General features: G+C 46.0%; 1 protein-coding gene across 1 annotated transcript in view; it reads right to left on the bottom strand.

Annotated features, from left to right (window-relative positions):
- The window catches only part of IGSF9B (immunoglobulin superfamily member 9B), a 137,982-nt gene that overhangs the window by 36,338 nt on the left and 86,194 nt on the right, over positions 1–15,450 (bottom strand). Inside the window, exons 9-12 of the mRNA XM_061592582.1 lie at positions 9,585–9,725; positions 7,934–8,050; positions 3,264–3,414; positions 122–233 (exon numbers count right to left, since the gene is read on the bottom strand). Of these exons, the coding sequence (XP_061448566.1) occupies positions 122–233; positions 3,264–3,414; positions 7,934–8,050; positions 9,585–9,725 (521 nt within the window). The remainder of the gene's footprint in view (positions 1–121; positions 234–3,263; positions 3,415–7,933; positions 8,051–9,584; positions 9,726–15,450) is intronic.

Consider the following 15,450-nt stretch of genomic DNA (forward strand, 5'->3'; position numbering starts at 1 on the left):
CCATTCAGGGCAACTCCAGCCTGAGAACGGCAATGCCTGTTCCAGCTCCAGGCTCTGGCCAAGTGGGAAAGAAAAGAAGCTGAGAGCAAAGCATGCTGGGATGACTCACAGAGGGCCGTACCAAACTGAGAATGTCTGTTCATATCCGCCATCATAGCCAGGCTCCCAGGAAACATTGGCAGAGGTCATGGAAACGGCGACACGCACATTGCCCGGAGCATGGGGGCTTGTGCCTGAAAGCAGAGAAGGAAAGAAAGAGCATGACTGTTAACATGAACATTAAATTGCTTAAGCTATTGAGAGGAAAGGGTGAGGAAAAGTGTTGCATTTCTACCAATAAAGGGTTTTTTTTAAAAAAAAAACAGGCGTGGGGAACCTTTTTCATCTCAAGGGCCACATTATCTTGTGGGCAATCTTCCAGGGGCTGCATACCACTGCTGGGCGTGGCAAAAACGGGTGTGCTCAGTCAAACACTGCTGCCCATCATCCACCCAGGCAAGAAAGAGTTTAAGGACACCTTTACTTCAGTGCAGACTGGTGGCTCCGATGTCAGTGGACCAGTGAATCTGCTTTGGGTTTGGTTTTAGTCCAAACTTGCAAGGAGCTGTCCAAGGTTCTGAGCATCTTGGACAGCTCCTCGAAAGTTTGGACTAAAATCTGTTGAGAAGGGCATTTTTCCTCCACCCTTTGCTTGAGCAAGAAAAGGAAGACATGGTCGGTGCTATGGAGAGTTGCAAAGAAGGCCAAGCAGCAGTCAAGGTAAGACAGAGGATGTGAGCTGATGAAAGCTGCCTAAAACAGAATCAGACCATTAGATCCATCCAGCTCAGTATCATCTACCCTGCTGATGACTCTCTGGGGTATCAGACAGGGAGAATTTCCCAGCACTATTTTGTGATATTTGGGAATTGAACTTAAGACCTTCTACAAAGCCAATGCTCGAATACTGAGCTAAGCCTTCCCCCAAACCTGACCAGCTGGGGGCCTGAATTCTACTGGGCCCTGACAAATATCTCTCTAGTTGCATCCTTTGCAAGGGAGAAACTTGCTCCAGCCTAGAAGAAAAGCAGCTCACTTCCTGCCCCCACTTTCCTTCAATCCGTCTAGAGATGTGACCAAAAAAAAGGGGGGGGGACAGATTTTAGCAGCAGGTTCATTGGAGCATGAAATTAAAGGGAAACATTGTTCATCTCCTCCCGGAAACCATCTACGACTTGTGCTTTTTCAGATGTAGCATTTGCCACAGAGAACATCCAAGAAATATGAGCTTCCCTTGACACAGAGTAGCACATTGCCTCCCTCCAATTATCCCTTAGCCACTTCTACCGGATATAGGCACAAGTATTTCGACACTGAGAGGAATCAAATGGAGCAGTCGGAAAGCCCAGATGTTGAAATTTAAGGAAACTTTGAAAACAGAGGCAAAGAGAAATTGGGGAAACAGCACTCCAGTCATCCACCCAAAAGGCAGGGTGATGGACTGGGGCAGGAGGGGAAAGGTTCGTCCAAAGTGAGGATGCAGCATGTTCTTTTCTCTCTGTTATTAGTTTCAGCAAAGGGTGCTTCCAGACAGAGGCCTAATTTGCAAAAGGGCCACAGAGAAATTGTAAACAGGTCGTCGGCAACAGTTCTGTCTGTTTTCTAACTTATTGGATGTTTCCTGGAAAGGATACATGTGGATTGAATTGGAGGTGGGGATTGTGGCATTTGGATGGCAAAAATGTTTTGTGAATGCTGCCCCCCCCCAAAAAAGCCCAAACCTGCATGTATGAGGAGCACCAATCCCACAATAAACTGTCATCTGGAAGCACCCCAAAATTTACATCATTCTTTCCTGTTTATGTATACACACACACACCTCCCTGGATCAATTATGAATCACTTAGGAGTCTTTATGAACCCGAGGGTGCCACCAGACCTTTGCTTTTTGGCTGTTTTCAAGGCAATATCAATGTCTGGGGGTTTCACCTGGCCCTCAATAAGGGTCCAAAACTGGATATCTTCCCTACACACCCAGAAATCCAGAGGCCAGATTCGCTGCTCTTGGAGATAGGCATCATCACTATTCCCACGGGCACTTCCGTTCTCTCATATATCCATCATTATCATATAATACAAATCTTTACATGCCATCAGCTGCATTCCTCATCAGTGCCTGAATTCTCCTTTCACCCTCTTTGACTTTGCCACCAAACTCCATATTCAGGTCACATCCACACCATGGATTGTATCCAATACTAGTTCTACTCAGAGCAGACCCACTGAAGTAAATGACTATGGCGAGCTTAAGTTCATTAATTTCAGTGGGTTTACTCTGAGGAGAACTTGTTTGAATACAACCTCAGACAGCTCAGTGAGAACTATCTGCAAATGGCTGCTAATTCAAGACACTTTTTGGCAATAACAAGCTCCTCCCTCCCCCAAAGAATCTTGGGAACTGTAATTTACCCCTCACAGAGCTACAATTCCCACCACCCTTAACAAATTACAGTCCCCAGGATTCTTTGGAGGAAGTCTTGTGTGTTAAATATGCTTTAAATATATGGTGTGGATGTGCCCTCAGTCATCCTGTCCTGTTAGGTTTCCACCTCTCCTTAGGATTTTGTTTTGCATTTCTCTTCCTTTCCTTTTCAACTGCAATGGTCAAGAGAGAACTCCATTCCTTATTGTTGACATTTCCATCTTCCCGAACACCATCGTCACATGCTCAAGAGACTTATCCACACAAGCAGATGTGCTGTTTTCAGACTCACCGTTGGCTTTGTGGAGTTTCCAAACTGTTATAGTTCCAACATTCAAAACGCACAGAGAAAACTATTGCACAGCAGTCATTTAAAACAGTGCTCCAGTTATGTAGAAAGGGTAGGGGGGAGCACTTAATAAAATCCATAAGCCCTCCTTCCTGACTCCTCCCCATAAACCTTGTAAAAACTAGTTTCAGGGACTGCTATGAAAGGTATTTCGAGCACTATTTAAAAAGTATAAGCCAGATTATTACACATTGTGACCCAAATACTTCTCACAGGTCATCACTCTTGCACAATAGGTTTAATATCACAACACCTTGTGCTGATTTCACAGAGAGAGAGAGAGAGCTTGGTGAGAACTATCTGCAAACAGCTGCTCATTCAGAACACTTGTTTGCAAAAGCAAGCTGAAGATTTTCACTCCAAAAGGAGGAAAAAACCACAAAGATTCATGGCATCCCCACTGTTCAATGCCTTGGTCATGCCAACAAAGCTTTCAGACTTCCCCGTACCTACCGATGACTGTCAGATGAGTGCTAGCAGTGATGCTTGTGACTATGTTGGTAGCGACGCATTCCCACTCTCCGTGGTCGTCTTTACTGAGAGATCGGAACTGGAGGGTGCCACTGGGAAGGGTGTTGTGCTTGCTTCTACTGGGTTTCCCTACCTTGGTCAAACAAGAGAGAAAGCACCAGGGAAGGAAGGAGAAAGAAAAACACAACTCAGAGGCATGTTGCAAGGGCAAAGGAGTGGGGCAACGTTATGCCAACAGTGCCAGCACACCAGGGGGTGAAGAGAGGAGAGGTCCAAAGCCCTTCCTGCAGACACTCAGAGCCGTCTGTCCAAAGGGCGAGGTGAAATTGCTGGCCAGAGAGGCAGGGCAAGGTCAGGTCCCAGAAGGCAGTCCGGGCAGGTAAGGCAGGTATGTGGAAAGAGTTGCACAAAGGGAGCCTGGCAGAGCTGGAGCCGGAGCCGGAGCACCAGCAGAGCCAAGGGAACCGGGAAGGCCAGAGCAAGGAGTGAGCATGAGGGTGCATTTGCTACACAGATCAAGAGTACCTTGGGCAGGGACTGGGGTGGCTTTGCCCCTTGCGTTATAGTCCTCTGTTTGAAGGTTGCCTGGCTTGAGGACAGTTTCAAGAAAAAGGACCTTAAGAAGGGATAGCCAGAAAGACCCGGAAGTTGCCCATCCACAGTTGGCAGCACCTGGACAGCAGGTTGAGCAGGCAGGCACACATCTCACCTAGCCAAAGTTTCCCCCGCTAGGGCGAGTTACAGCAGATTTCTATTTTAACTATTTCTACATTTGTATAGCTATAAATTAGCATAGGCAAATCTGCATCCCCATTGCTTTCTGAGAGGGGGGTCAATGCATTTCTTCTTCTTTTTTGTCGATGTGTGATTGGCCACCCTAGCAGGGAGGAACAAAACAAAGCGCCCATTACTCTACTAGGCTGAAAGAGGTTGATGGGAGTGGTGAGCTGACTTGTCTTCAGCTGGGGTGGGGAACTTGTGGCCCTCTGGATGTTGATGGACTCCAGCTCCAATCATCCTTGCCCATTGGCCAAGCTGTCTGGGGGTGATGGGAGTTGGAGTCCAACAACATCTGAAGGGTCACAGGCTTCCCACTCCCTGGTATCCAGCCTTGCATGGGCTGTTCTTGTCATTGCTATCATTGTCATTATTAAAAATTAGAATCCATTGGACCCACCACTGTAAATTTATTTAAGACATAAAACAAGAGTTCAACTCAGGATCTCCTAACAGTTAAGGACGGGGTGGGGAAACTGTGTCTCTCCAGCTGCTGATGGGCTGCACTTCCCATCATCCCTGGCCATTAGCTGTTCTGGCTACAGCTGATGAGAATAAGAGTCCAGCAACATCTGGAGAGCCACAGGTTCCCGGTCTCTGAGTTATGGCAAAACTATTCAGTGTTCTCGTGATTTTAAATACGCACTAGAGCTGAATGTCGGAAGTATTACCTTGCTGAATAGATCAAGGTAGTGGAGACTGGTGGCTCTGATGTCAGTGGGGCAGTGAATCCGCTCCAGATTTAGTCCAAACTTTCAAGGAGCTGTCCAAAGTTCTTTCATGTGATGAGGGGCGAGTAAAGACGTCCCTACTCTCTCCTCATCACATGAGCCATAGGGTGCTAGACTCTCAAACATGCACACACAGTTTTAAGAACAATCTTTAGGAGAGCAGGTTTTAGGGAGTTTTCAAGTAAATGCGACGGGGGGGGAAAGAAGTGGATATAAACATCGCTTGCTGTTTCAACCCAAGAGGAGAGGAGAGAGAGATGCAGCAAGATCTTTTATTGAACCAGTTTATTCTGTTGCATAAGCCCTCAAAATGCCAATTAACCCCTCACCAGGCAACAGTAAGGTGAAGTGTTCTGTGTGACCTGAATGCCTGCATACTTCTTCAACAACCGAAGGTGACTCAACATGAGTAAGATGAGTAAAGGGCACACATGTGAACAGAAATAGGTACCTACATGAAAGCATAATGCATGTACTTATATAAGTACCATAATATTTGGGCGGATGGATTCGAGGTCATGAAATACCCAATGCACACATTATTAGAGGCTTATCTGCACTGTCAGTTTAAACCAGTTCTAGACTGGTTTCATTTCCATGGCCTCCAACCCAAGGAATCCTGGGAATTGTTCTTGAATGGTCTCTAAAAAAGAATTCTCCTCCAGCCCACAAAACTACAGTTACCAGGATTCTTTGCGGAGTGGGCAAAAGACAACGATAGCCGATCTGGTTGTTGGTAGTTATTCCTTTGCATGAAACTGTTGTTTAGTTTAAAGCTTGAGGCCGCTAGAAGGAGCTACGATACTGTTCATTTCACCCATGTTCACCATCCTAATATCCTTCCAATTGCAAGATGAGGCAATCATACTGCTTCTCGTGGGTTTCAGGCAGTGCTCTTCCCACTAGAAGACAGCCCTGGGGTAATGTCTAGGGCTGCCCTTGACCATGGGCAACAATCAGCTTGCTGCAGCGGGCAGAACAGATTTCCCCCTTCCCACTGCATCTCAGCAACAAAAGGGAGACAGGGACAAGCAAAGCAGCAACTAAGGGCACCTGTAGGATGTGAGCTGATGAGGAGGAGTCCATGGCAAACTGCCTTATACAAGGTCAAATTGTTGGGTCCATCCAACTCAGTATTGTCTATACTTGGTGGCAGCGGCTCTCCGGGTTTTCAGACCACGCTGCCTGGAGATACCAGGGAATTGAACCAGGGACCTTCTTTATGCAAAGCAGATGCTTTGCCACTGAGCTGCGCCCCTCGCCTGAAGCTCAGTAGGCCCAGGACTAGATGTGGAACGAGCAGTAGTAGCCTGAGAGAGGTTTCGTGGAGAAGCAGAATGGGGAGAATGCAAACTGAGGACTGCAGAAGGACAGGAAAGCTAATGTCACCCAGAAGCCTCGAGTTCAAATCTCTGCTCAGCCATCAAGCTCATCTGGTGACTCTGGTCTGGTGGGGCCTGTCTCTCAGCTGGATGTCTCTCATGGCAGAGTTAAAACGGAGAAAACCCTATGCATGTCACCTGAACTCCTTAGAGGGACAGCAAGACACAAATATATAGTGCACTGCTGATAAGATCCACAGCCTAAGGCATGAGAAGCAGTATGGTGAATTGATTAGAGCACTGGACTAGGACTGGACAGATCCAGGTTCATATCCCCACTGAGCCATGAAGCTCAGTGAGTGACGCTGGGCCTGTCACACTCTGTTTCTCTTTCTCTCTGCCTAACCTACTTCACAGGGTTGTTGTTTGTATAAAATGGTGGTGAGGCAGAGAACCTGAGCTCCTTGGAAGAAAAGCGGGACATTTACAAATAAAACAAAAGATACACAGCTAGTGTACATCTAAATGGTGAATGGCAATGGCAGCAGCTGAACTAGTTGCTTTGGAGCGCAGTGAAAAAGTTTGGTTCAGGGCTGTTACATTTCTTGGAAGAGAATCCCTTTCACTAGAGGCATTTCAGCAAAGGCTGGATGACTACCTCCTAGGGATGCAAGATTCTAACATCAAGCAGAGGGTGAGACTGGATGACCTCTGAGGTTCCTTCTAACATTAAAATTGTAACACTTCTAATATGTACTTCCCTCTGTGGTTAATAGTGGCCACCTGGTTATGTGCCAGCTAGAGATGGGGGAGAAATTTGATTTTGTTTGCATTGTAATGAGGAAACTACCTAATTCACACTGCTCAAACCAATGCATGAAGCTAAACGTAGCTATCCTTCAAAATTCACACGTCCCTGAATTTTGTGATGCAGTTGTCCAAGCAAACAAGGTGTCCACAATGCATTATATTTAAGGAAAAATGTCCATTAACTGCAGGTATTAGTGAAGATAACATACAAAAATGCATTATATTAGGGGAAACTGCTTGTAAAAACATGTATATTAGTCAAAACCATACAAACATTAATTTGGAGAAAATTGTACTAAAATGCTGACGAATTTTCAGGAGGATTTTTTTTAAAAAAATGCAAATAGCTGCAGAAATGTGGAGAATGAATTAAGACTGGGAAAATGAGAAACAGAGAGAACCGAAACTGACAGGTGCGGCCACCCCTTGCTCTAACACATCAGGGTCTGACATTTATTTATTTATTTTCTTGCATTATATCCCACCTTTTTACATCATGAAACCCAAAGTGTGGCGAATGTGGTTCCCAGGTTGTCTCCCATCCAGGAACTGACCAGACCCAGACCTGCATAGCTTCAGCAAGGCGGTGGCCTCCTGGGCCTTCAGACCATACCCTGGGACATGGCAGCAGATAGCAAAATCTCAGGGCAGTATGAGGCTAGTCAGTCCTGCAAATGCTGCATAACAGCAACTGGGGAACTGGATCCTGAGTGGGGAGTACGACCTACAGTAGATACCAGTACAGAGGAGCGAGTAAAGGGGGTGAGGATCGAGCGGCTCATTTTGCAGATGCTGCTGCTGGTCGTGGCTACGGTTTCTGCAGCTTCTAACGCTTTCTTGCAAGGAGCTGGCTTTCCCCCACCCACCGGCGGGACCGGGCAGCAGTAGTACAGCCCAAAGCGAAGCAGCTGAACCTGCAGTTTTGCTCTTACCGGGACAGAGTGTGGCTTCTCTGTCTGCAATATTCATCAAAAGCCAAAGGCACTGCAGATTTTTCTGGCAGGCCGGGTACCTTTCTCCAGGCGACGGCAGGAAAAGGGTCTCCTGCAGCAGCACAGGGTATCAGCAGCTCCCTCCCTGCCTCTTGTCTGTACTCCCAGCCTGGTAGCACCGTAAAATAGGGTGGGTCCTGTAGCCAGGAACAGAAGGCAGGGGATTTGGGGTGAAGGGGCAAATAGAAAGGGAGAAGAAATAAGACTGAACAACTCTCATTGAGCACACAGCCAAAATGTGCACCAAAAAAAAAAAATCTGCCAACCAATTACAAAACCTTTAGCCAATTAATGAATCTGCCCAAAGCAAGATGGTTAAAGAGATGACACTGACATTCATACAAGCACTGACCCATGTAAATTCACGGATGAGGCAGGCGCAATACCTTCCCGGTGTTCATCCTCCCTTCGCTCTCTCTCTCACTCACATTTAGCTTCTTGTAACACTCGTGTGAGCGTGCTGCTCACTCGCCTTGATTTGCACATTGCTCTCGTGCATGCACACTCTCACGTTCACACATCTGCTGTGTGGCAGAGTGGCAAATTGTCTTCTCTGCTGAATGCCTCCCCAGCTGACAGCACCATCTCCCTATACAAATACTTATTTGTGTGCTGACTTTCTGTATTTCTGAGAAGCTGGAATGTTAGAAGCCCTCCCTATCACTAGGGTTCCCAACGTGGTGCCTGTAGGCACAATGGTGCCCTCAGATCCCTGCCATGGTGCCTGCTAAGACCCTCTGCCCCTCCCCATTTAAATTTTTTAATTAGTTCATGTGTGTGTGTGTGTATTTGTTAGGTTGGATAGTATCTTTTTGGGGGTTACTGTCTGCTTTTTTGTTGTATCTTTTGTGGGGGGGAGTGAAGATATGTTGCTTGTTTTCGAGGAAAGTTCTGAGCATTGTCAGGTGGGGTTATTTTTTCTGTGCAATTGATAGTTGAGGTGCCCATGACAGTTCTTAGATTTCCAAATAGGCCGCTGGGCCCAAAAAGGTTGGGGACCCGTACTCAATCATGTTAGCAGCAGACCTAATGGTTAAGGCAGTCACGTTTCCATCAGTTGGAACCACAACTCATTTAATCAGTCTCTGGTTTCTTCACATTCGTTGAGTTGAACTGAGTTTGGCTGCACAGAGATGCTCTGCACTCAGCCACCCATGCCTGGCCAGGAGAACTTTGCAACATACAAGCCTTACCATCACAACTGGCATTCCGATAGCATGTGTTATAATATACATACTTCACATCCTTTTCAGAACAGCAGTTTATCAAGAGGCAAGATACCAGCTGCCTCTGGCTTTTTTCAACTGTTCCTTAGAGGCAGGCACTCCATCAGGCTGCTGAGCTGAGGGAGAGAAGCAGAGCTATTCTATTGCCTATTCCACTGAAAGACCAGCTACCTTTGGCCTTCCCTCAACTGGCAGAAGCCATTCCAGCAGGCTGTATGGGACATGCCCATCCCAGCTTGTTGTTATAAGAACTTTAAGAACTGGCACCTGAGCTTGCTTTTTTCCTTCTCCCTCCCAGATCCTTTTTCCTTGTGTGCCATGCCTTTTAGATCATTAGCCTGAAGGCAGGGACTGTCTCGCTACTTCTTCTTCTTCTTCTTTTGTAACCTGCTCTGGGAGCCTTGTCAGTTAAAGAAAAGGATACAAATGCTTAATAAATAAATACCTTCAGTACGAGTCGGGCAGGGGGGGACTGGCCCATTGTACCCAGGGCATTATAAGGCACGCAGGTGTATGTGCCGAGAGCTTCTTCCGTTGCCTCTTCTATTCGAATTGAGCCATCATCCATCATACTCCAGCCAGAATACTGCACAGGCAAGAGAGGAGATTAAATATGTTGCAGATTTTGAGTTTCATGTGTTTAATATGTATGCAAATTTTGAATTTCGTATGATCAATATATATGCGGCTGTTGTTCACGTTCCAGCTAAATTACTTGGTTGAAGGTGCAGTTCACTTTAAATGTGAATGTTGTCTAGACTGGAAGGCAATGGCCCCTCCCCTTCAGCTGACTTTTAAATATATGCTTTGATGTAATGCTTTACATTTGTCAGTAGATGTCGCTATAGTGCTGTTTGCACCCCCTAGTGATTGAGGGTAGAACTACACTCAACTTAGATTACGCGTTGCTCTAGGATTCTTTTTAAAATACATTTTTCTTAAATATAATGGAATTGCTGAAGCTGCAATTTGAGGAGGAAGACCAATGTCCTGGGTGGAGGAATGGAGATTCTTAACCCTGTCCCTTTGTGCAATTTTTCTGCTGCAAGTTCTCCCCACCCCCACCCCTGCAGACACAATGGTTTTTACCCCTGCAAGCCAAAATATATGGGTACCTAAGGGAATTTCAACTGAAGACCCAGGCAGCGTGCCATGACCCGGATCTGACCAAAGGAGGGAACTGCATTCACAGTGTTTCAAGCTGCTGTGCTGAAGTATAAAATACACTTAAGACTAAGAAAAGCATCAAAATATACACAGTGGCATGTGAACTGTTTGATTTATGTTTCCCAACAATTAAAGGTCCAAAAAGTCTAAATTGTAAAAAAAAAAAATGCATACAAGAGAAAGAACTTGAAGATGAACTAGAAATCGTTCAGAGTTCTATCCCAAAATGAACTTAATTCATGCTCAGTACACCTAGCAATTATGGGAACCACTTTCAGATGTAGACCAGAGATTTTTTAGCTAATTCAGTGAACTTTGTTAAAATGAACTAGTTCATTCCAAGAACTGCATAGTGTGCTACGCCAGAGAGACTGAATTACTGGCCCCGCATGTGGATTAAGAAACTCATCAGCCCTGCTCTCAACTTTTGGGGGTTTTTTTAGGGGGAGGGAGATGCAAAGTTACAGCCACAAAAATCAAGCATCACACTTAGTGAAGAGAAGTACAAACAGAATGGCAATGCCTTGGATATGAGGGGGGCGGGGGACGGAATTCCTAAACTAAAATCCCCTGTCAACATTTTGAAGTGCATTTGTAATCCTTTCATTTCTGTCTGCTGGGAGATGGTCAGGTATCATAATTGACCTACTTGGATGGCACAGATGTATCACTGCAGAGAAACATGTTGACACGGAGCCCCGCTAATGAGATGTGGACAATTTCTCCTCTTGGCATCAGCTTGAATATAGCTCAGGTCAGTAGCTCTCAACAACCACAGCTATCTAATGGCTGCTTGTGGGCTTATGTTGGGGGAGGGGGAAATGCCCTAGGATCAACAAGTATTCCCATCATCGTTACGGCTAGGATGCAGAATCATCCTACACTAACCCAAACTATCAGCCCCAATTCCTACATACAGCAACTTATTCCAGAGTAACCTGCCATGGACACATGCTCTCTCCTCCACAAGCCAGCCAGCAAAGGTCCACATTCAACCACACGTCAGGGAAGCCATCTGTGCTGGATCAGATCACAGCGGGGGCATCACTAGGCATTTAAAGGACTTTGGGTACAGGCTCACAAGACAAATGTGCATCAGTGTACAGTCCATACAGACTTTCCTCGGGGCAAATTAAAATGGTGGGTAAAGGGGGATTGGCTTTGGAGGGGATGAGCCGATGGTGTGTTCCAACAGGCTGGCACTGAAGCCTAGACAGCCCCCTCAGAAGCAGAGAGGTAAGGTGCTGAAGCCATGTTAGGATCAGAGGAAGAGGCCCGATACAAAGTCTGCAGGGGTGAGACTGCGCTGGGACTATCAAGGTGCAAGCTTTTCCACCTGCCTTGCCCCACCCCTCTACCTGGACCTTATCAGGAGGAGCTGCAGACTGGGAGGTACTGTTGCAGGGGTGAGACTGCGCTGGGACCACTGAGGGGCAAGCTTTTCCACCTGCTTTGCCCCCTCACCATGCCATTTTTCTGGGGACTGTCCTTTACCAGGAAGATGAGTGCTTTTGGTTTTTAGCTGTTGTTGCTTTGTAGAAATGCTAGGATTTTGCTTGCTTGAATTTGTGTCAATTGCATTGTTTTTGTTCGCATTTTGTATTTGTGTTTTTCTATTTGTGTGTAAGCCGCCTTGGGGGCCTTTTTGGCCAAAAGGCGGCCTTGAAATAAACCATAACATAACAAAGTCAGGCCATTGGTCCATCTAGCTCAGTATGATGGCAGAGGCTCTCCATGCTTTCAGACTGGGTTCTCTTCCAGCCCTTCATGGAGATGGCTTTGGGGATTGCATCTGGGACCTTCTGCATGCAGTACCACTCAGCTACAGCCCTTCTACTGGGAGACATCATCCCTGGCACCTAATGATAACAGCCATTAACTGACCTCTCCTTCATGAATCTGCATCCCTCGCTACCAAAGACGACTTGGTAGAAAGAATCCATGGCAGGATTGCTACAAGCGTGTTGGTTGGAAAGTACATCTAGATTTCTCATTACAGAAATTACAATCCTAGATGTATCATAACAGAAAATAATTCTGCTGATGTCAGCACCCTTACAGGGGTGAAAGGATGACACGATCTTGCTAAACGTTAGGCACAGGGCCGGCACCAAAGGGTGGCCAGGTCGGGCCCTGGCCGAGAGCCCCTGTAGCTCAGAGGGGGCCCTGAAGGGCCCTCCTTAGGGTGTGGGGGTAGCGCTCCCCTTCTGTGATCCTCAGCAGGGTTGACTCCTGACCCTGCCGCAGATTGCAGAGATGGAGCTCTGAGGCCCTCCCCCATAGACCATGTGGGCCTGTGGCGCCCACCTGCTCCAACTACCTCTCCTTCCCCGTGAATGAAGATGGCAGCAGAGGCTTCTATAAGGCGCTGCTGCCCTACTGCCATATTGATTGATGGCATGCATGTGAACACACGCAGCGTAGCATGCATGCGTGCCATCAACAAAGCTTGCGGCGGGGGTATCAGCCCCTTAAAGAAGCCTCCACCACCATCATGGTTGATGGAACTGACCTGGCAGCCCAGAGCGCAGGGCATTCACAGAAATAGAGAAGAGGTAGGTGGAGCAATCCCGCATAATCTGGGAGGGGCTGAGACCAGGGGGCCTGGAGCAGGCTGGCGCCAAAGAGCCAAGTCATGCCTGGTGCTGGCCCTGGTTAGGCACCATAAACTCTCACTGATTTCCATGAGTGAGCTAGGCATGGGCAAAGATCTCCACGGTGGGGCCTCAGAGTGCTCATCTTTGGCTGGATTGTGCCCTTCCCTGATCAGCAACACTGCCGCAGCAGTCGAAAGTCACATTAGCAGACGACTTCCCCCATTTGAAAAAGTCAGAACATAATCTTTACGCTGTTAATATTTAAAGGAAACTTTAAATATTGAGTATTTTGCTTAAATATTTAAAATAATGAAGTCCTTGATAGGATTTTTAAACCAAGGTAATAAGCAGGATGGAGTCTTGTTAAAGAGGATCTTTTAAACACCAATTTCCCATATATAGCAATATCTGCAGGATGACCCTGTATAGTCCCACTAGCATTAGATTAATGATGCTCGTCTTGCCCAGTGACTGGAGGAATATACTCCTTTTGAGACCCTAGATGGAGACACTGTTGTTGATGAGATTGAAGAGTCCAAATTATAGGACACATTTTTCTTCTCTTCCAAAAGCCAAGAGGCTTCCACATGGTGAGACTGGCTGGGTATGGGGGTGGCCTGCAATAAGGGTGTCCCAGCCTAACTTGGCAGAGGCCATTTGGAAGGAGGAGGCAAGGTGTCATTAATTGCGTTATTGCCAAAAGACACCTTAAAAGGGCAATCCTGTACATCGGGGTAGGGAACATTTTTTCACACACTGTGAGGGCCACACTGTGGTGTAGTGGTTAGAGTGTTGGTCTACGATGTGGGAGGCCAGGGTTCAAATCCCCACTCGAGTATGAAGCCCACTGGGTGACCTTGAGCCAGTCACTTTCTCTCAGGCTAACCCTACCACACAGGGTTGTTGTGAGGATAAAAATGGAAGGAAGGAAAAGCATTATGTTGTTGTTGTTACTACTACTACTACTACTACTACTACTACTAATACTAATACTAATAATAATAATAATAATATCCCACCCTTAGTTTCAGAAAGGCAGGACAGGTATCATCTTAGAAGTAAGATTCTCCCCTCTCATACACAGAGGAGCTTTTATAGGTCAGGGGTGGGGATCCACAGGCCTTCCAGGCCTCTCTGTCGGGCCCTTTGAATTCTCCCCAGGCTACATCCCCTCTCCCAGGTCCTCACCCCTTACTGGCTCTGCCTTGCACCCAGCCTCAATGGAATGCACCCTTTAATTCTGATAATGCCTCTTGCTTGTCTAGATGGAAGACAGAGAGGGGTGCGTAGAAACTAGCCTATTGTACAAAAGTAAAATTTACATTTGTTGCTCCATCCATTTTTGCCTCTGGATGCACCCACCATGTGAAGTGCCTCTCAAAAGGTTGCTTAGAAGGGGATATGGTCCTCAGGCTATAAAAGTTTCACACACACACCTTATATTTGTATTGTTTTTTTTAAAATGTGATAACCAATTTATTGAGGGCTCTTTTTTGTCTATCCATAAGTTTTAATCAGTGAATCTAACTGATTAATCCACTAACAGCACAATTCTATATGTATCTAGTCAGAAGTAAGTGCCATTGAGTTCCAGCAGGGCTTATTCCCAGGTAAATTAGTATAGGATTCCAACCTAAATGTTGCAGCCTCAACCATCATAATTAAACCAATGTGGTATAGTGTGCTGAAAGTTCAGGCTAGACCTGGGGAGGTTCAAGCTCAAATCTCCCCTCAGCTCAGCCATGAAGCTTACCAAAGACCAGTCACAATCTTTCAGTCTAGGCTTTCTTGCGACTTCCGGGAAGGGTGACTTCGCTTGTGCCTGCTTTTGAGACGGGCTCCCGCCTCACAAGAAGCTTATTCAGATATAAATCAGTCAGAACATTCTTTTTGACTGATAAAATTTCTCCCGGGCAGGGAGAAACGTAGAGATCAACCTCAAAAGCCTGTTTTTGTTGGGAGGACTGGATTTCATTAATTTATGAGAGAAGGTTCAGCCAGCAATGCCGGACGGACTTCCGAACAAGCTCTATCTGATAATGCGACACGTTTATCTTTTCTTCAAAGAGAAAACGTACTAACTGCCTGTTAGTACTGCACCCTTCTTTCTATTTTTTTTTTACTTGGTTTAAATTGTTGCAGCAAAAAGAGATTTGTCAAATGAATCAGCTTTAAAGAACTTCTGGGTGAGCTATAACTCTTCTCTGTTATTCACGAAATTAATAGCTTATCTCTGTTTCTATTGCAAAAAGCTGTCCTGGAAGTGCATTCTAAAGATATAAACAGAAGAGGGATTTCTATTCCGAGGAGAAAAAAATAAAAAATATGAACTTTGGAACATTATATTGTCTGGGACTATTCTCTTTTTGGTCTATTTTATTTTGACGAATCTGCTTCTTCACGATGCCACTAACTGTTTTGATGCTGGGAACTAAATTTGTTTTGTATTCTTGAACATAGAGAGATAAGGCAGGCTGCTCTGTTTATACTGTGATGTCATCAAGCCTGGAATATTAACCCAATTGTTGCTGAAATAAGAAGTGGTTC

The sequence above is a fragment of the Rhineura floridana genome, chromosome 12, assembly GCF_030035675.1.
Source record: "Rhineura floridana isolate rRhiFlo1 chromosome 12, rRhiFlo1.hap2, whole genome shotgun sequence".
NCBI classification, from domain to species: domain Eukaryota; kingdom Metazoa; phylum Chordata; class Lepidosauria; order Squamata; family Rhineuridae; genus Rhineura; species Rhineura floridana.